The sequence below is a fragment of the Hyperoodon ampullatus genome, assembly GCF_949752795.1.
Source record: "Hyperoodon ampullatus genome assembly, chromosome: 1".
NCBI lineage: Eukaryota > Metazoa > Chordata > Mammalia > Artiodactyla > Ziphiidae > Hyperoodon > Hyperoodon ampullatus.
The window spans coordinates 119344292-119365951 of record NC_136914.1 but is presented as its reverse complement, the minus strand read 5'-3'; the positions used below and the strand labels follow the sequence as shown (position 1 = coordinate 119365951).

At 41.2% G+C, this 21660-nt stretch overlaps 1 protein-coding gene across 3 annotated transcripts in view; it reads right to left on the bottom strand.

The window, feature by feature from the left end:
- TARBP1 (tRNA guanosine 2 -O-methyltransferase TARBP1) overlaps positions 1–20981 on the bottom strand; it is a gene marked incomplete at its 5' end in the record, with an annotated part of 66560 nt that extends 45579 nt beyond the window's left edge. For 2 of the 3 annotated variants that reach the window (XM_079703151.1, XM_079703152.1), the window contains 9 exons: positions 2864–2953; positions 4113–4209; positions 5144–5275; positions 8051–8152; positions 9863–9915; positions 10994–11142; positions 13315–13384; positions 14783–14880; positions 20051–20981. In XM_079703151.1, coding sequence (XP_079559277.1) covers positions 2864–2953; positions 4113–4209; positions 5144–5275; positions 8051–8152; positions 9863–9915; positions 10994–11142; positions 13315–13384; positions 14783–14880; positions 20051–20981 — 1722 coding nt within the window. Of the gene's footprint in view, positions 1–2863; positions 2954–4112; positions 4210–5143; positions 5280–8050; positions 8153–9862; positions 9916–10993; positions 11143–13314; positions 13385–14782; positions 14881–20050 lie in introns of all 3 variants that reach the window. The other variant, XM_079703150.1, reaches the window with a different exon arrangement.
- Positions 20982–21660: the final 679 nt, after the last annotated feature.

The window sequence follows — 21660 nt, the reverse complement described above, 5'->3', positions numbered from 1 at the left end:
TAAGCTGGGACAAAGTGAGAGAGTAGCACTGAAATATATACACTACCAAATGTAAAATAGATAGCTAGTGGGAAGCAGCCGCATAGCACAGGGAGATCTGCTCGGTGCTTTGTGACCACCACCTAGAGGGGTGGGATAGGGAGGGTGGGAAGGAGACGCAAGAAGGAGGATATACGGGGTTATACGTATACATACAGCTAATTCACTTTGTTATACAGCAGAAACTAACACAACACTGTAATGCAATTATACTCCAATAAAGATGTTAAAAAAAATACAGTTGATCCTTAATGACATGGGTTTACACTGTGCAGGTCCACTTACACGTGGATTTTTTCAGTAGTAAATACTATGATACTTCATGATCCATGGTTGTACACGTCCTCAGATGAAGGGCAGTTTCTTAAAAAACCAAACATACTCTTACCATAAAATCCAGCAACTAAGTTCCTCGGTATTTACTCAAATGAGTTGAAAAGTTATGTCCACACACAAACCTGTACGTAAATGTTTATACCAACTTTACTCATAATTGCCAGGACTGAAAAGCAACCAAGATGTCCTTCAGTTGGTGAATGGATAAACACCGGCACACCCAGACAAAGGAATATTATTCAGTGCTAAAAAGAAATGTGCTACCAAGCCATGAAAAGACATGGAGGAACCTCAAAGGCATATTATAACTTACTGAAAGAAGCCAATCTGAAAAGGCTTTGCAACGTATGATTCCAACTACAGGACATTCTGGAAACTATGGAGGCAGTGAAATACCTGGGGCTGCCAGAGGTTTGGGGGAGCAAGAGAAGAGAGGAATTACTGGGTGAATTGGGGATTTTTCCAGCATGGAAACTATTCTGTGTGATACTGCAATGGTGGATACATGTCAAAGCCCATACAACATATGGCACAAAGAGTGAACCCTAATGTAAATTATGAACAGTAGTTAATAATAATGTATCAGTATTGGCTCATCAGTTTTAACAATGTACCATGTTTAATGCAAGATGTTAATAATAACAGCCACAGGTGTTGGATGAGGAGGGTACCGAGCGGGTATATGGGAACTCTCTGTACTTTCTGTTCATTTTTTTTCTGTAAACGTAAACCAAGCAGCTATCTGATCAAACCAAGGGGAAAAGACAATAGTAGCCGTAGATATTTACACTTAGCATGGGCCAAGCACAGTCTGAAACATGTTTACATGCCTTTTTTCATTTAAACCTCACAGCTCACACCAGATATCAAAATAAGTTCCAGGTGGCTTAACCACCATTTACAAATTATACATATCGATCCAATGAATAGACCTTATTTGGGTACTTGAATAAAACTGACTATTTGAACAAACAAAATGCAAAAAACAAACAGAAAAATACATTTATTGAACATCTGGATAAATTAAACACCGAATATTTGAATCAAGAAATTAATAACATTTTTAGGTGTGATAAGGGCGTATTTCTTAGCAGTATCTTAATCTTTTAGTAGTACATATTTCTAGATGAAATAAGATCTGAAGCAAAAGTCCAACAAAAGGAACTGATTAAATAAATTCTAAAATATTTAATCAACCTAATTTTTAAATATCCCATATTGGGGAACTATTTAGCAACATGCTATAAAATACTCAAATGTAGGTAAAGATGAAAAATAAAATTCAAAACAGTATAATCTTAATTTGTTTAGAAATATCATATGTATTAATATATCTTTTAAAATATACATATATATATATAGTGAGAAAGCACGAGTGAGAATAAATATATCTGAAAAATTAAGAGTTAAACCAAAAAATATGGATTTGACGGTTGGCATTACAGGTGATTCTTACTTGCTTTCCATGGTTCTGTATTTTTCAGATTCCACATAATTAGATGTATTCCACATAAATAGATGTATTAGACCAAGAAAATAAAACAAAATTCGAATTTTCAAAGGCTCGAATTAGCCCCTTCCTCATCCCCTCTGCCATTACCTTACTCTATGCCCTCATTATTTTACGCCTGAATTATTTTAACATAATCCAAGCTGATTTCTCTTGTTTCTCTCCAGGCGTACCTAGCTGGAATTGCTTTCTAAAGGAAATAATCACATCTCTAGCCTCAGTGATCTCTTAGGCACTGGAGAAATACAAAATTTAAAACAAAAAAAGGTTCCTGTCCTCAAAAAATATATAACCTAGAGAGGACACAGATTAGGATTCTGGATAAGAGCTAACAGCAGTATGGATTGAGTCCCATAGTTTAAAACAAAAAGGAGGAGGACACGGATGACTGAAGAACCCGCAGAGAAGGGTGGCCCAACAGATCACAGCAGGACCTCAGGGCCCTGCACACAGGGTGAGCAGAGAGGGCTCAGTGAGAAAGCAGTCATCGCAGGGGAAGGTCTCCACGAGCAGCAGCTGGAGAAGAAGCCAAGACACTTATGGTTTCATGGTGAATGAGATGCAAAAAGTCAGGAAGAATTACGGATTACCTACACGTCAGGCTGGGGAGCCTGAGTAGATGGAAGTGCCTAAAACCGACAGAAGATGACAAAGAGGAGGTTTGTGTTACTGGTTTTGAGTCTAACGTCATCATTACTCCCAGTACATCTCATCCGGAATCGGGATCTGCCCACTAACACTGTCCCCCCAAACCGGTCCTTCTCTATTCCAGATACTTCCTGCCCCCGTTTCTCCATAGGAACCTCAGCAGCGTTACTGGTTACATCCACTCAAAGCAAATAAACAGTTTTAAAAACCTCTGGTGATAGATAGCAAAGCAATCATATTTTACATAAAAGGCTAGTAATGAATTCAATTAGATAACAATTTTTCACAAAGTTTTCAAAGACCTTATCATTAAATTATTTTCAGGCTCACCTCTGTCCACAATGAAGTTCCTCGTCTGAAGGACTCCTCTTGTCTCACTGACATGACAAGAGATGAGACATCAGAGAGGGACACTTTCTCCTGGGGGAGGGCAGGGCAGTTTTAAAAAATTACTCATTTAAAAATGTTTGAATCAAACATCACTGAATCAAAATCACTGCAAAAGCAGTCTAGCAGACTACTTACAGTAGAATACTATTAGGTAAATCAAAAGCTACTTTTTAAAAAGAAAACATTATTCAACTTTTAATAGGAAGACATTGATTACAAACGCGCAATTATATGCAATTATATACAACCATTATAGAAAATGAAAGATCACTTTATAAATCTAGTTTCCTTAAAATTGAGGTTGCTATCTTAGAGGTAAAACAGTCACAGATCTAAAAGCAAAAACAGAAACAGCCTATAAGAAATTACTTATTACTTAAAAGTGAATCTTACTTTTCAACGCCACAAAAATGACCCTGCCTTAAGAAAACCACCCGGGTCTTTTCATTCCCTGAAGGTTGCGCATCTTCAATTAAGATACCTTGCTCTAAGCTGGGGGTCTGCAAAACCACTCACAGCCTGTTTCGTAAGTAAAGTTTTACTGGAACACAGCCATGCCCATTTATTTATAAACGGTCTATGGCTGCTCTTGAGTAGTTGTGACAGAGACCGTATGACTCAAAAAGCCTAAAATATATACTAATCCAGCCCTTCACAAAAAAGTTTGCTGACCCCTGTTCTCAGCAGTAGTGTTACTGGAGCTCTGTGAAAAACAGAGAATAAAGGTTTTCCTTGAATGTCAATTTCCTGGAAGACGTGCACAAAAAATACAGAGGAAACCAGGTGAAAGCTTCCAAGAGTCCTCTCCCGGTACGGTCACCCAACTACCCCACTGACGTGTAAAATGCCTACCAGGGGAGCTCCTTAGAGACCCAGCACCCAGGGTTTTTACTGGGAGCTGGTCATACAGACACCCCCTGCATCGCACCTGCAATTCCAGACCCCGGGAAAGAAAGCAGGTGTTCAATAGAGACCACGCTGTTTGTATGAGTACTGCAGGCACAGTAGGTAGGATGGTGGGAACCCTCCTGAAATCCAAGTTCCCAGATGCCAGCCAAGGGCCAACCTTATAAGCAGGGCTTTCTAACGACAGCATCACAGGCCTGCTGTGTTAACTCTTTTATGAACACCCACTCACTGAGAAAGACCAGGAAACTGGAGTTAACATTAGGAAGAAAGATAAACTCACCACGTCTACCAGATTCATGGCCGTCTGAAGGAGATAGCACTGCGCTGCCCCTCGCAGCAGGATCTGATGTGTGATCATGGTGCACTGAAGAACGTCCCTGACATCAGAGAAAACACATGCACTTCCATGGTCTCACGACAATTCTGATAGTTTGTAATAACTGACAACCTGATTTAATATATCTACACTTTCTAACGCAGACAGTCACTGCCAGGAGAATTTCACAGCTATTAAATAATTAAGGCCTCTAGTGGAGCTCAATTTTAATATGAAACAAATCTTCTTTTAAAAACAACAGGATAAGGACTTCCCTGGTGGCGCAGTGGTTAAGAATCCGCCTGCCAATGCAGGGGACATGGGTTCAATCCCTGGTCCCACAAGATCCCACATGCCACGGAGCAACTAAGCCCATGCGCCACAACTGCTAAGCCTGTGCTCTAGAGCCTGCGAGCCACAACTACTGAGCCTGCGTGCCACAACTACTGAAGCTCGCGCGCCTAGAGTCCACGCGCCGCAGCAAGAGAAGCCACCCAATGAGAAGCCCACGCACTGCAAAAAGGAGTAGCCCCTGCTCGCCGCAACTAGAGAAAGCCCGCGTGCAGCAATGAAGACCTAACGCAGCAAAAATAAATAAATAAATAAATTTATTTAAAAAAAAAACAATTTCAAAGTAAGAATTTTACATTTTTTGAAATACTTTGTAATCAATATTAATATTTGTTATGTTATCTCTAGTTTCCTACATATCAATGTAATAAAACCTTACTGGCCTTATTTTTAAAGTGACCATAATCCAATAGTATGTATTATGGCATATATTTAAATTAGTAATTCATAAAACAAAATAAGTTCAACTATATGAATAAGTTTTTTTAATTTACTTTTTTATTATATAAAATTAAGAGCGAAAAATCCTGATGCCAATATTAACTAAAACCACTCACTATGGATTAAAGCAGAAGGAAAAACAAAATTTACTAATGGAAAGGTACAACAAATAACCGTATGTGAACATACTCAGAGTACATTACCTCAGGGCAAGAAGCCCTTCTATACCCAGGGCTTTACATCTTGGGATATTTGCCAAAGCCTTAGATAGAAACAAAATGGGAATAGCACACCAATGTCGGCTTGTCATCTTCTGAATAAACTTTAACAGGAAACTACCTGAAAGAAAAAGTGTTAAGACATCATTGTTGCCAACAAGCACATGAAAAGATGCTCAACACCATCAGACTTTATGTAGGGAAATGCAAATCAAAAACCATAATGAGATACAACTTCACACCCATTAGGATGGCTACTGTCAAAAGAACAGACAGTAACAAGTGTTAACCAGGACGTGGAGACATGAACTCTCAGACATTCTTGGTGGAAATGTAAAATGGTGCAGCCAGTGTGGAAAATAGTTTGGTGGCTCCTTTAAGAGTTAAACACTTCCCTGGTGGCGCAGTGGTTGGGAGTCCGCCTGCCGATGCAGGGGACACGGATTCGTGCCCCGGTCCGGGAAGATCCAACATGCCGCGGAACGGCTGGGCCCGTGAGCCATGGCCACTGAGCCTGCGCGTCTGGAGCCTGTGCTCCGTAACGGGAGAGGCCACAACAGTGAGAGGCCCACGTGCCGCAAAAAAAAAAAAAAAAAAAAAAAGTAACACAGTTCAGTAGTGGCAGCTAAGATGTAGATGAGAAGCAGAGAGGATTGGCAGTGAGAGGCCCGTGTACCGCAAAAAAAAACAAAAGTTAAACACAGAGTTACTGTTTGACCTAATAATTCTACTCCTAGGTATATAATTAAGAGAAATGAAAGATTACATTCATATAAAAACCTGTATATGAATATTCATAGGAGTTATTCATAATAGTTAAAAGTGGAAACATTCCAAACATCTATCAACTGATGAATGGACAAACAGAATGTGAAGTGTCTACACAGTGGAATATTATTCAGCTACAAAAAGGAATGGAATATTGATAAATGTTACAACATAGGTGAATCTTAAAAACGTTATGCTAAGCAAAAGAAGCCAGACATAAAAGGCCACATATTATATGATTCCATTTATATGAAATGTTTAGAATAGGCAAATCTAGAGAGACAGAAAGTAAATTAGTGGCTGACAGGAGCCAGGGGAAAGGAAAATGAGACTTGATTACTTATGGGCAAGGAGTTTCTTTTGGGGATGATGAAAATATTCTGGAATTAGTGGTGATAGTTGTATAACTTTGTTAATATACTAAAAACCACTGAACTGAACAATTTAAAAGGGTGAATTTTACGGTGTGAATTGTATCTCAATAAAGCTGTTGGGAACAAAAAAAATCAATGTCATTTCAATTTCATTCCTTTTTAGTAAGGTAAGTATTCTAGTGTATTGTAGAAATTCTGATAACCATGTAGCTATATATTTAATAGTTAAGGTAAAAGATATATTTTTTACTGTTGGAAACCATTCATCTGTTGGAGATATTAAAGAAACACAGGATAAGAAGTACCAATGGTAGCTGCCCTCTGGTATCTGCAAACAGTAATATTAGATCTTTCTCACAGGTTATTTCATACCTACCCTGGATCTAATCACTGCAATTAATTTAAGTATTTTGAGATACAAAAGGATGGTGCTCCATCCCGCTTTCTCTGCTAATATGTGATATCTTAAGGATCTCCAAGTCATAGTAGTTAATAAAAATGTCTGTTTCCTGAGATCATCACTTAGAATGACTTTTAAGAAATCCCTGGACGCTCCTGAAAGGGTATTACATGTATTTTATATCTCCCAAAGTGCCCAGCCCAGAACTAGATACGCTTAGGATACTGTTGACAGAAAAAACTACAAAGTAAAAACTGTAAATAAACATTCTACCTGCCCTTCCTCCTGTTGGACTAATTAAGTTCTCATCTTCTGCCTCACAGCTCTCTCATGACACATGGAGGATGGCAACAGCCAAGCCTCTATTGCTTATTCACTCACCACACTGACAGGGTCACACGGCCACAAACTCTAGGCGCTCAAACTCTAGGGGGCACTGATCACCGTCATGTCACTCACACTGTGCTGTGGACGTGAGATGTGCCAATGTGGTTGGCAAATTAATCCCCAGACTGTAAACTTCCAAATTCTAGCAAACTAAAGAACAGCTCTGACAGTAATCTTCTCCAGTTTAACTTTTTAAAAAAGTAATCAAAACCATCCATTTTCTATAAATCTAAAGTTGTGATATACACGTGACCATCTTTTCTCTTTCTTCCCTGACTTCTGAATATATAGTACCACTGGTCATCGTTCACCCTATTTGCAGATTAAATACAAAAGAAAAAGTATGTATATTTCATAGCCAGGGTCACTTTCTAAGTCACAAAGCCCAGAATGAAAAAAAAAGAACTCGGAAAGAAGAGTGGGCCCTGCTACTCAGCAAGCAAAATAACACTGGTTTTGTGCTTTGCTTACCAACATAGCTCATCAGGAAGAAAAATACATCTCCAACCTGAAGAAGCGGGATATTTCTAGGATACAAGGTCTTACAAAAAGCAAGTATTTTTTCCTTTCTTATCTTTCTGACTCAGTATCTATAAAGGGACAACTTTGCCACAATAGATACTCTGTTTATAACTTTTTCCTAAGCCCAGGTTCTTTCTTTCTTCGACCTATTTTGCTAATTTTTGAAACTGAATAGAGACAATTAGAAAGAACGGCAAACTGCAGCACACATTCCAAAACTGCTTCCATGCTACGGATACCAATACTGGTACCATGTTATATACAAAAGTAAAATTGTGTACTCAGTTTCAATGGACATGTGTATAATTCTGACAAAATGTGCATATTCTGGAAAAAGGAACTATTTTGATAATACTTATTATAATAGTCATAGGTTGGTGCTTATAACCAACATACTAAAAATTTAAGCTAATAAATTAAAAAGAAACTCTTTACTGACACATACTCTTTATTTCTTCTGGAAGAAGAGAAATGTAAGTGACTAAGAACTTCTGTAATTTCAATCCCAATGGAGAACCACTTCCTATCAGCTGGCCTGGGGACCTACAGACAAAGGGGAAAAAAAACAAATATTTTAAATCTATTTACAAATAAGTATACTGAAACTAAATGGAATATGGCCCAAATGTCTTTCAACAATAAAACAATAAAACCATCTTCTTCTTCTAAACCTGCATTCTATTTTTCAGTAAAATCTTGAGGATCCTTCTGATAAAAACATCAGGGATCTTCTAGGAAAACAGAGGTGAGTTAGTAATGTGCTATACTAAGCAGGCGTGGATTTCTTTTTTATGACACTTTCTCTGACACACATATATGAATCTTGCCAAATGGTACTGTTTAAAAAAAAAGTCTACAAATGAAAATTTAAAATTATATTTTATTGTTCCCAACACCTAATCCAATGATTTTAAATCTTTAAGTATTAAATAAAAGAAATAACATTCACAGAAAGACATATGTTAGTAATAAGTAACTTTTGCAAGAGCATTTAATTATTAACATCTACTAAGGTCACATTTTTTTTTTTTGGCTATTGCTTCGGCCAGGGACATTATCTGTTAATTGAACACATTAGGGTGCTAGGGAACTGAAGGCATTTCATAATAAATGTGTTTGTCAACTCTCAGAAAGCACCACGTCGGTTTTACTGCTTTCCAGCTGTCTAATTGCTTCAGAAAACTATTCAACAGTAATGATTATTTGAAAATCAAAAATAATTGGCAAATCTAGCATTGCTATGCTCTTTCGATATTAAATAGGACTAAATATTAATATAACTTAGCACAGACTAACTTAAAAATTTTAAAGTTGGTAGTGAGAGTTTTTTTCTATTAGAGATATACCAAACAAAAGACTTGCAAGTATAAATAAACTTAGTTTTCAAAATTAGACAACATAATTTCAAAAGCAAGGGAAATTTTTGAAGATATAATTCAAGAGTACAGGTAATGCTCAAAAAATGAGGATAAGGCGTAATACTGACAAACTCTTCCCAGTATCAACCTTGACAAAGGGTAATGGTGTCAAATAAGCAATATGTCATGGAGAATGGCCTCCACCATCAGATAGGGAAAGGGGGAAGTTAGAATGAACCCTGTGGTAGTGGACTAGAAATGGATGTGCTGGTGTGAACTGATGGTTTTTAGTATGGATGGATGGACGGACAGACAGACACTGAAATATAGATGGTAAGTCTGCTCAGCAGACAGAGCTAAGAAACAGAGGTGTATACACACACACACACACACAATCGTTGTGAGAGAGACAACGATTAAGCAAATATGGTTAAACAGTATCATTTAGGGAATGTGGATAAAAGATAAATGAGAATTCTTTGTATTATTCTCACAACTTTTCTATAAGTCAAGAAAAAGTTAAAAGAAAAAGGAAAAAAAAAAGTGTCAAGTGTTGGTTAGCCAAAGCCACTACAATTTCCAAGAGGGCAGAAATCAGGAGTAAGGGAAAAGAAGTAGCTATGTAAGATATCCTTCCCAAAAGCCCAAGAATGGATGGGTTCAAAGTAGGAAAGAAAAGAAAAAGAGAAACACCTGACACAACTACTGGAAGAAAGGCAAGAAGAATAACAAACACAGAAGGGATGACATGGTTAGAAAAAGCTGAATATCTACAAGGCAACGTATATTTATGTACCAAATTCATTAAACAATCTGGTCATATTTCATAATCACATTAAATTTATATACCAAATACATATGATTGCATTGCTGCTAAATAACAATGTTTGTTTACCTGCTGTATAGAGAGCTCTCTGAAAGTGCATCCATCAGTGCCCCAATAATAAACTAAAAAAAAAAAGGAAAAAAGTATTTGATGTTAAGTTGTAACTGTAGTTTTGAACAGTCAGCTTGCTGTAACTGCACATCCTACACAGGGCTACAGAAGAGCTGTTACAAGCAAAGCTGATCTCTCATGCTGTAGGTTGGTTTATGATAGTCTTGGAGGATACCTTAATTCCACCAGAACGACAAAACAAATACCGAATTTTCCCACCTGATAAAAACATATGGAATACTGAGAGGAGAGTACATGTTGTGCTAAGAAGGAAGAAAAGAGTCCAAAGAAGGGACACATGGTGGAAAATAAAGGTAGTAACAAAGGAAAAACAAAAAGATACTCAAGAGAAAATTCAAGCCCCTATGCCTGGAAGATAAAGGGGGAAAAGTATATCTTCAAAAATATTACTAGACAAAAGCAAGCTTCCAGGAAGTGCAAGAAGGCTAGGAGAATGTAGAAAAATGATGCATATTAAAACACTATACATGTAGTTGGACAATTAGGAAAGTTTACTTCAGTTACCACTAAATGAGAGGTAAATTACTATACCAAAGTCAGTGATCCTCTGACTCATGTGGCACCATAATATAAAACTTTACATCACAGCTGTAGTTCGCACAACCTCTTTGCTTTGTGTGATTTCTGATAAATGGAAGCATAGATGCTAATAATACAGCTCTAAAGGCAACCTCTGCTCAGTAGATAGTAATTCATTGACTCAGAACTGGGGGAGTAGCATCACTAAACAAAGAGCGATCATTCAGTGATTCAGAACTGTGGAAACAATATCATTAACACGCTTCTATACCAGTTTTCATGCTGTTGACTTTTGTTCAGAATATCGATACCAAAGAACTACTGGTAATAATGCAGGCAGCCTATCGACAAACTACATTACAGAAAGCGTTCCCCCAGTATGATAGCTAAGTTTAGAGAAATAGGATTTGTTGTATGCAAACCTCTAAAATGTTACTTGCGATTTTAAAGTCCTAGTATATATTTTTGAAGATCACATAGGATAAAACAAATACCTTCGCCCCTCATCTTTTGACAAAGGGAAAAAGGAAAGGGAAAGGCTGTCATTACCTCAGAAAATTCTGCTGAAAATGGAAGAACCCTTGCTTCATAGAGCTCCAAAAAATGGGTAACGCCTTCTTTGGTCAGGATTTTATTTTCACTTTCAAACATTCTTTTATAAATACACAGATGCCAGGATGGGTGAAAGAGCCAACATCCTGTGGAAATAAACACTGACTGTTGACTTAAGATTCTCACATTATGTTGCCCCATGTAGACTATATATTCAAAAATAAAAACAAACACATTTACTTCATTACAACACCGCAAAAGTGAGTCTCTTTTTAATCGCATCTGAGGGTGTTTAATTACTGAATAACCAAAATAACTTCAGTATTTGGTATTCCATTTTCAGAGAGATTCATTTAGAAAGGCTATACGCGAGTGTCATAGTGGCTACAGCGTACAAAAATTAAATATGACCCCACGCAGGTTGAAACTTTAGGTTTGGGGTGATTTCAACCAATTCTTCTCTCACCTTACTTCAATCCATTTTTCATACAAAAACCTGAAACTGTCCCTGCTCTATTTAAAACCCTTGCGTGGCTTCTCAAAACTCAGACTAAAAAACAAGCGAGGCATGAACTGCTTCTGACAACTCCTCCAACCTTACCCTGCCTTCCCACACCACTGTGCTGTGGCTTACTGGTCAGGTCCTCCACCCCACTGAGCTGTTCCCATCTCAGGGCTTCTGCACCCAGAGCTGTCTCCTTAACTTCTGTGTCACTCTTCAGGTCTTTCCTAGCCGCCCTCTCCAAGGTATGGCCTCACTCACTAGATAACTCCATTTCTGCCTCTTGTTTGTTGCCTGTCTAGAACTTATAATCAAAGCTATTTTTTCCTGGAAAACAGACAAAAATCAAGTGAAAAAGAGTACATCTGTCTCACCACTTTATCCCAGAGCTTAGCATGTACTGGACACTAAGTAAACATCTATTAAGTAAATATACAAATGAGTGAGAAACAAAAAATGGAGTATGTACGTTGGACATACTTTAACTTTTTTGAAATATCCTTTAACACTATTAGAAAAAAAACTCAGCATTTTTAATTCATGGCATTCTATAAATAAATCAGTCCTTTTTTTTTTTTTTTTTTTTGTAATTTACACCAAGATGCTTGTTCAATCCTTTGGCAGTGATTTTTCAAAATCTGTCACTGCTATTTGATTTGGTTTGCCAAGAGCTGTGGGCAAAACGTGGTAATAAGAGAATCATTTTAATAATAAATGCATAAGTGAAGTCACAACATGATTCAATTAAATTCTAGCCCCAGGTGGGACTACAGATTCTTATGGTCTGTGAAAAATCCCAGTATATCAGAAAATAACCATAGCAATCAGCTGAATAAAGCTCAATTCCTAAGGGGTCAAACTATTAAAGTTGTAATTATCTAAAGTAGGCACTAAAACCCATTTACCTAGGTTATTTCTCATGTGTAAACATGAGAATGTAACATTTTATCATTCATATGAATACAAAACACCATTAGCTTGCATTTAGCTGTCTCGTTGATCTAAACTTAATTTCATAAAATAATTTTAGGAAGCTCCAGCTTCATTTTATTTCTCCTAAAAAGCCCTCATAATATAGAACTGATAAAGGACTTAAAAACCATATTTAAAATAGCATCTTGGAATTTTCTCTTCCTCAGAAGTCCAACCTACAGAACAATAGCTAAAACCTGAAGAATATAACTCTAACAATGAAATAGATATATTAAGAGAATAAGGATGGAAAGCACTTAAAATATATAATACCAAAGAGCTCTTATTAAAAATGAATAATACACCATGATTAAAACACTACCAGAGAGTCCTTATCTTTTAAGGATATATACTGAAAAAAATTACAGATGAAATGATATGCTGTCTAGGAATGTGCTTCAAAATCATTTGATGGGGAGGGAGCAGGAAAGGCCACATATGATGTAAGACAGAGACTGGCACAAGTTGATCACTGCTAAAGCTGGGTGGTGGGGTTCATCATACAAACTCTTCTCCTTCCGTGAATGTCTGAAATTTTCCATAATCAGAAGTTTATAAATTACCATACCTCTAAATTATAGAAAACTCTGCAGCCATTTAAAATTAAATTCTCAAAGACTATTTAAGGACATAGGCAAATGCATTTGGTTATACTGCTGAGTGAGAAAAAAACATTATGAAAAATCAATCCACAAGGTATGTATCTGGAATGTTAGCAACTGTCTCTTGGTAGCAGTGAATTCATATATTCCTATAACATGCTCTATAATGAATAAGAGTTAATTTTAAATTAAGGGGAAAAACTGTAAGTGTTATAAAAAAGCAAAATAAAAGTAACTGTTACCATTTTCCTCTGACACTGCATATTCAAAAAGATTGTTTAGCTTTGGTAAAACTGGCTTTATAACATGTATCTGAAAAAACAAAAGCAAAAAGCCACAGGAAATGAAAATTCACCATTCAAAACTCAAAAGACTTTTCATCTATTTATACAACAGTCACTCTGTTCCTCCTCACCACCCTGGAAAACAGGCAAGGCCTGTATACCAATATATTACAAAGAGGAAAAAATACTGCAATGCTTTATCTAGTTACTCACGTTGCTCAAGGCCACACACTTAGAAGTAGAGTCAATTCAGAGTTCAATACTCTTCATTCTTAGACTCTGCTACAGATACCAGCGTCTAATTTACATACACTACAAACTAAAGGTAAATCACAGTTTCTAAATAGTGAGGGTCTTGAGGATATACTGAGTCAGGAAAACCATAACAGTTTATATGAGTTTAGAAATGCTTTTCCTTTATTGCTCATCCTTGTATCTACATATATTTAGTACATATGAGTAATTCTTTATTTTAGTCCACAAACAGTGCATCTGGACTGACACCTCCCAGTGGTTCCATGGCAGGCCCCGCAGCTTACGGACTGAGAACCCCTACAACAGGGGTTCTCCAAGTGTGGTGCCCAGAATGGCAGCTTATGGATCTCCTAGGAACATGTAAAATATCTGAATTCTCAGGCCCCACCGCAGACCTACTGACTCAGAAACTTTGCAGGCCGGACACTTTAATAAGCCATCTGGGTGATTCTAATGAATGTTAAAGTTTGAGAACACTAGAGTAGGTAATCTTAAGAGATTCTTCTCCACTTAAAAACTCTAAGATCCTACAAAAATGAATTCAAAGTCGACTGCAAATGATTTTTCAAGTTTCCATTCTCAGGACCAAGAATGCAAAGATGTGAGAGAGAGAGGAAGGAAGGAAGAGAGGGAGGGAGGGACAGAGGGGGAGGGAGGAGGAGGGAGGAGGGTGGGAGGGAGGAGGAGGGAGGAGGGTGGGAGGGAGGGGGAGGGAGGGAGGAGGGAAGGACAAGGGAGGGAGGGAAGGAAGGAAGGAAGGAAGGAAGGAAGGAAATCTACAAAATCAAACGGCCATTATAGGGTCATTATTTACTTAATAACAATTTACCTCAGACTTTAAGTAATATTTCCCTTAGTGTGCATTTCTTAGGAGATTATTCATAACATCAAGAAACTAAAAACTAGTGAACATTTTAGAAGTAAATGTCAAGGGAAGATCAAATAAGACTGAATTCTTTGAATGATAACTTAAGTCAACTGAAAGTATTCTTTAATTTCCTGAGTTTATATTCAATCTTAAATTGCACCTATGCCAGAAAACAAAGTACGCTTGGACTCCATTATGCTATATCCAAGTTGGCCTTTTTGTATTGCTTTTACAGAATGTCTGGGAAAAAAAACCCCCAAAACTGCATCTACATAGGATTTGTTAAAATATGAAAACACTTACCTGATTTCCTTCAAGAGTTTCCATAATTAAAATATAGTTTTCCCAAAACTTTAGAAGCTCATCTTTTTTCTTCTCAGACCACCAAAACAGACTTGGGCCTGATATGGTTTAAAAAAGAAAATTAGTTCGTAGATTTAGTTCCTAAATCAGAAACTTTCATAAGCTTCTAAATGATAACAGTTCTTAAAATTATGCTACTATTACCAAATGTTGTTTTCTCTAACAATGGAGGGTGTCCCTGTATTAGAGCCTAGGTAGGAGGCTTGGGCAAAAAAGAATCTCAAAAGAAGGTTTTTTCAAAAAAAATTAAGGTTACTACCTTGGAACTCTGGGTAAGGGTGACAGATGTGAACACATGTACTCTACTTTCTCTCCCTAAGAATCTCACTATAACAGTAAGAGATCTTTCAAAGGCAAAAACCCAAGAATTGGAGAAAACAGGGGAGCAGACAACAGCAATGAAATTAGGATCCGCAAATCAGATTAAAAGCAAGCAGAATCAAGAAAAGTGACTATTAAGTTGGCACAAGGAAAGCAAAGAAAAAAATCTGATTCACACTAGAAAATCCCCCCAAGCCTAAGGAATTGGCAGCAAAAAATACTTCAGTAAGTAGAGGTGAAAATCAAGGCTAAACTAAAAAGGATTTGTTTACTGTGTTTAAGAAACAGATCCCCAGACGCCCTTTCCTGTGTTCTGAACAGGAAAAAGACTGGGATTTATTCTCTGGGGAAGGTAAAAGAGTGGGTCTCCAGACTGAGGGGCACTGGACACGGCTGAGGTCAGGGTGAGTGCCACATGAAAATGGGAAGTGAACATGTATGCACCCTGGATGCTGAGACCCCCTTCCACCTGTCCCCATCACCGTCTTGGCCTCTCAGGTCCCAGAGGACCTTCTCCATGGCATGTGGTCACCCCAAGAGGAAAGACCTGAAAATACTTTCACCAGAGATTACCTAATAAAACGCCCTGGCCAGATCACCTTACAGCGAAGTGCACAGTCAACAAGCACCACTCATGTGTTTAGAGCTTTAAACTTGACTTTTCGTCCCACATTCTTACATATAAACAGGTGTCTAAGGCTCATCAGACATCTAGGGAAACCTCTATACTAAAGATCAAGACCAAAACAAATAAACAAGGAAATCTGGAGAAAACAAAACTACACAGGAAAAAGAAAACCTAAAAAAGAAAAAACTTTCACTAATACTTTAAAGGGAGATAAAATAGTGTAGTTATGATGTAAAAACAGGATACTATTAAAAAGGGGGCAGTCCGGGCTTCCCTGGTGGCGCAGTGGTTGGGAGTCCGCCTGCCGATGCAGGGGACACAGGTTCCTGCCCCGGTCCAGGAAGATCCCACGTGTGGCGGAGCGGCTGGGCCCGTGAGCTATGGCCGCTGGGCCTGCGCGTCCGGAGCCTGTGCTCTGCAATGGGAGAGGCCACAGCAGTGAGAGGCCCGCGTACCGCAAAAAAAAAAGAAAAAAGGGGGCATTCCAAGAACAAAAAAGATCTCATGAGAATAAAAATCTGATAGCAAAAAGAAGAAACTCAAAGAAAGGACTGGAAATAAAGTTGAGGAAATCACCCAGGAAGTGGAGCAAAAAGACAAAACCATAGAAAACAGGAGAGAAGAGATGTGTTAAAGGCCAGTCCAGGAGGTTCGATAACCAAAAAGAGAACAGAAAGCAAAAAAGGAAGGGAGGAAATCAAAGTAATACGAAAGCAGTTCTCAGAACCGAAGGACATGATTTCCAGATTGAATAGGTCCGAGTGCCCTACACCAGGATGTAAACAGGCCCTCAAAACTGAAATGGCAGAAAGCTGGGGACACAGTCTCTATAATCATCCATGGAGAAGAAACAGATCACATACAAATAAACAGGATTCAAATGGTTTCAGACGTCGCAACAGTAACAATGGGAGCTCGAGCTTCTAAGACATCAGATGGATGCCTTTAAAATTTTGAACAGGAATGTTTTCCAAGCCAGAATTCTACCCCAATCAAACCATCAGTTGAATGTGAGGGCAAAATAAAAGTGTCTAGATATGCTTGGTCTTGGCTTCCAAGAAAGCCACAAGAAAACATTACTGCCACACCAACGAAGAGAAGAAACAGGCTGGATTATCAACAAAACCCTAAACTTTTGGGGGGGGGGGTCCATCAGAGGGCTGAGGTTGCACTGCTCTCTGAATTTCAAAGGGCAAAAAGCCTCTCCAAGAATAAGACAGGACACACGAACTGCAGTTAAAAAATAAAATAAAAATTTGACAAGTTTTTAAAGGCCAAGTGTGGACAACTTAGAAACTCTGGGAACCCCAAGGGAGTCTACACCCACTCACCAGCTCTTTTCCTCAAGGCCTCCCCCATGTGTTCAAGAAAGACTGTGGGCAGGGCAGGGGACCCTGGAGGTGTGGGCATGCAGGGCCCACAGAGGTTTGAAAGGGCAGCCCATCCATGCCCTGCAGGAGTACAAGGTGGTGGTCGACTGAAGACGCCTGCCTGCACCCTGGACCCTTCCCTGACAGGAGGCCAAAGCTGTCGGCTCCTGGAGGAAACCCTCCCACAATCCCACCCTTGTCCCTGCTCTCATACCAGGCAAAGTTGGCTGCCCCTGGTGTGGCTAAAAACTTGCTCTCCCCTCGACCCTGCACTGACATGAGGAAAGCCTCTTATGTGTCCGGCACTCATACGAAGCAGGTCTGCTGCTGTGGAGGAAGGGCAGAATATCAGCACTCAAGACCCACCACAGATACAAGCAGAATGCAGCTGCCACAGGAGAAGTTAAGGAAACTCTTAACCCTTCATTAAGTAGGAGGCAGAGGTTATGTGCCACTGGAGAGGGAGCAGAGATGGCTAAAAAGTTTGAACCCTAAGGATCGGGCACATGGGGCCTAAGAAGAGGCTGTTGTAGGAGAAATGAAAAGTTCCCTCCTTCCCCATCTCAAGCTTTGCACCAGGTAACAAACATCAGCAGTCTACCCTTGAGGGAAGGACAAAGGCATGGAGGAAGCTCTCCATCCGTGGAGTCGGCATCGAGGGCTTGAGAAAAACTAGAACACTGAGAAAAACCTTATAGGCTTCACACTAAACATTAGGAGGCAACAGTCCACCACCAACAAAATCCAAAGCCAGCTCACCAGAGTGACTCAACCCAAATAGTCTAACAGAGAGGAGTGCCTATCTCGAAGGCATAAATATTTGTTTCTGCTGAAAAAAGTGATACCATTGCCAAGAGATAAAACAGAAAACAAAACCAAACTCAGATATGGTCCAAGTGCAGAACTTGTACATAACTATGATGAGTATGTTAAAGGATCTAATGGAAAAGGTAGACAACATGCATGAACAGCTGGGGATTTTCAGGAGATGGAAACTATAAAAAAAGTGAGACAGAAATGATAGAAATGAAAACATATCAGACATAAAGGATCCTTTGATTAAATTATCAGATATGCAAGGTCTTAAAAATTTTATCTCAGGGAACTATTAGAAAATACACTACAACAAATGAGTAAACCAAAAAAGAGGATGAACTCCAGGAAACAAGAGCTCCAATACAGAATCAGGTGAAGGGAATCCCCCAGATGATAGTGAAGGCAGATCTAAGAATGTCAGCTGTGCACCAGACTGAGCTTGTAAGAGGACTCTAGGAGACACTTCTTCAGGGAAATTTATAATGCCTGATGATCTGACTTTGTACAGGAAAGATTTAGACAATTAACTAAGAATCTGGGGTTGAATTAGTGATAAGAATGGAGACAACCAAACATAAATGACATTAATCTAGGAAAAACTTGCAGGAAGGAAAAAAAAAAACCCATCATATACACATAGATCACCTGTGAACAGTATTTTCACAGTCATAATTTTGTTGAACTCACATTTAACCAAAATTACAAGTATGACATTGGACTTTATGACATTACTAGATCATTTCAAGATACAGGGGTAAATGCCAAAATAATCAGCCAAAAGAGGTAAAAGTGGCTGCCCTCTGAAATGAAGGAAATGGGCAGGGGCACAAGCATAAGACCACTGTTTATCTTTAAAACTGCAGAATGACTGACTCTTTAAAATGAGTGTTTAACTTTGGTAATTTAAAAAATGTTTTCCAGGGCTTCCCTGGTGACGCAGTGGTTGAGAGTCCGTCCGCCTGCCGATGCAGGGGACACGGGTTCATGCCCCAGTCCGGGAAGATCCCACATGCCGCGGAGCGGCTGGGCCCGTGAGCCATGGCCGCTGAGCCTGCGCGTCCGGAGCCTGTGCTCTGCAACGGGAGAGGCCACAACAGTGAGAGGCCCGCGTACCGCAAAAAAAAAAAAAAAAGTTTTCCAGTGACAACTCTCATTCAATGATCACCAACTTGTGGACTGTTAAAATATTTACTACCTGATGTTTTAAGCTTATATAAAAATCTAATCTACTCACAACTTCAGCCAAACAAAAATCCTTTACCGGTATAAATAAGTAGGCAGCTCCAGTTGAAAAAGTAGACATTTTCTATCTATTGAGGCAGTTTTGAATCAGTCAATCCATTTTTGACTTTGATAGCTCAAAATTAATTTGAGAATTGTACTTTCACATAATTTCAGTGAACAAATCAATCAATAGGAACATACCAAACTGAAGGGAGGCCTTGCTATTTCATCTACTCTTGTTCTGTAATAAAGTGGTAGGAAGCACAGGCTCAAAATGTAAAAAAATTAAAACCTCACTCAATTAAATCAATTTCAAAAATACTCTCCAAAGGTCGACTTAAGGCCCATATGCTTAACAAATATTAAAAAATCCTGCTAAGAGAACTACCAAGGGAAATTTCAAAAGAATGTGATAGTTTCCACGACAAAATTCTAACACTCGAGACTCAATTCATCGCTCAGTACATGTAAATAATTTTCCTTTCAATTTGATGGGCGCTAACTCTTCTTTCCTGGTAGAACGGACCTACCACGATATAGAGCAAATTTGGTCTGTAAAATCCTGCCTGGGCTCGTTCCTAAATTATTCCCACGGATGCAGTATTCCACCTGCTCTGGGTCAGAAAGTTTAGGAGATGCAGACTCTTCTAGGCTGCAGTGATCTGTGTCAGTTCAGAAAACACCCTCGACATGAGGTTCCCAAGGTTTTTCAGGCTTTATGGGGACCATGAGAATAACCCAATTCAGTACGGATCCGGGAGAAGACCCCGGGAGCAGACTGCCGGAAGGAGGGGGCCTCACTCCCAGAAAGCCAAGTAGGGATGGGCCCGGGGGCAAAGAAGCAAGTACCGGTTCCTTCCTGGGGGGCGCACGCGCAGTCGGCCCCCAGCTCCGCCGACACCTCCACCGCCCGCTGCAGCAGGTAGCGCGCCCGCTTGCGCGTCAGGGCGTCCTCGGCCCGGGTCAGCCCCGCCTGCACCGTCCTCCAGAAGCGCCAGCAGTACCGGGCGTCCGGGTCCGCCTCGCGCGCAGCGGTGGCGCGCTCCGCGCCGGGCTCGGGCAGCAGCTTCTCCGCAAGGGCGCTCAGCACCAGCAGCTTCGGCTCGACGCGGCCCGGCCCCTCGGGCGCCCCGGGGGCGACCAGCCCGCCCCACACGGCCCGCAGCGCCGCCCCGCCGCACCGACCCAGCGCCGGCAGCAGCCGCCCGGCCACCAGCGCCGCCGCGCCCTCGGCGGGCCCCGCCTCGTCCCCGCCTAGCGCCAGGGCGAGGGCGGCCCGCGCCACCGCCTCCAGCAGCGGCGCGTCCTCGTGGGGCCGCAGGCAGGGCCCCACGGCCGCCAGCACCTCCACGGCCGCCTCGGCGGCCCCGTCGAGGCCGGGCGTGGGGCCCGCGGCGAGCAGGTCGCGCAGCGCCTCCTCGGCCAGCGCGGCCGCCAGCTGCGGGCCCCCGGCGAGGCGGGCGCACGAGCGCAGGGCCGCGCCCGCCGCTCTCAGCACGCGCCGGCGCTGGCGGGCCGCTGGGCCGGTGTCCGCGCCGCCCGCGGGGCGCCCGCGCAGGCCCCTCAGCAGCGGCACCAGGTACCCGGCGGCGACCTCGCGCGCTGCCTCCGGGAGCGCGCCCGCGCCGCTGCCGCGCGCCTCCTCGTCCTCCAGTCGCTGCAGAAGAAAGCGCAGCGTCTCCACGCGCTCCGCGGACGCCTCCTCGCAGCACAGCGCCCCAAGCAGGACCCGGGGGTCCTGGCTCTGCGAGAGCAGCGTATCCGCCAGCACCCACTCCATTTGCCCCGCGCGCCGCCGACCCCGAGCGCCCGCAGGAAGGCGCCGGCGTGCGCTAGTGCGTGCGCGTGCACGGTGGGCCCGGGCGCGCGCCCGCAGGTAGGGGGCTTGCAGCCCTGCCCTAGTCCCGCTAGGCGCGCTTTGGGCCGGTCTCGCCAGAGCTCCCTTGGATCTGATCCTCTCGCTTCTGCCCCTTACTTTTGTAAGAGGAAAATAGGCCCTCGTTAAACGTTAATGTCGTATCTATACCAACACTATCGATTCCTAATTGGAGATTGGCCTGCCCGAGGGCTTTAAATCATTCAGGCGTGCCTGTGAGGATGGGCCAGAGGTACAACAGGAAGGTGTACTCACGATCACCTAGAAGCTCTTTTTTCAAAAAGGTGCAGCCAGGCACCACCCACACAGAGACTGACACAATGGGTCCGAAATGGGTTCCCGACATCTGCATAAAAAATAAATAATGAAAACCCAAGAATGCGGTAGAGGCCCTGAAAAGTACTCTAGCTATGAGCCAGGGATAGGGCTGAAAACGAGATACCCACCACGACGCTGGCAGTCGAATGCCCAAGCGGACTCTTGCATGCAGCCCTTCACACACAATGCTTATGCTCCCACATGTAGAGTCCCCCAAATAGTCCACGTGCCTGTATGTTCTGTATGTCTGACAGCATCTACTGCT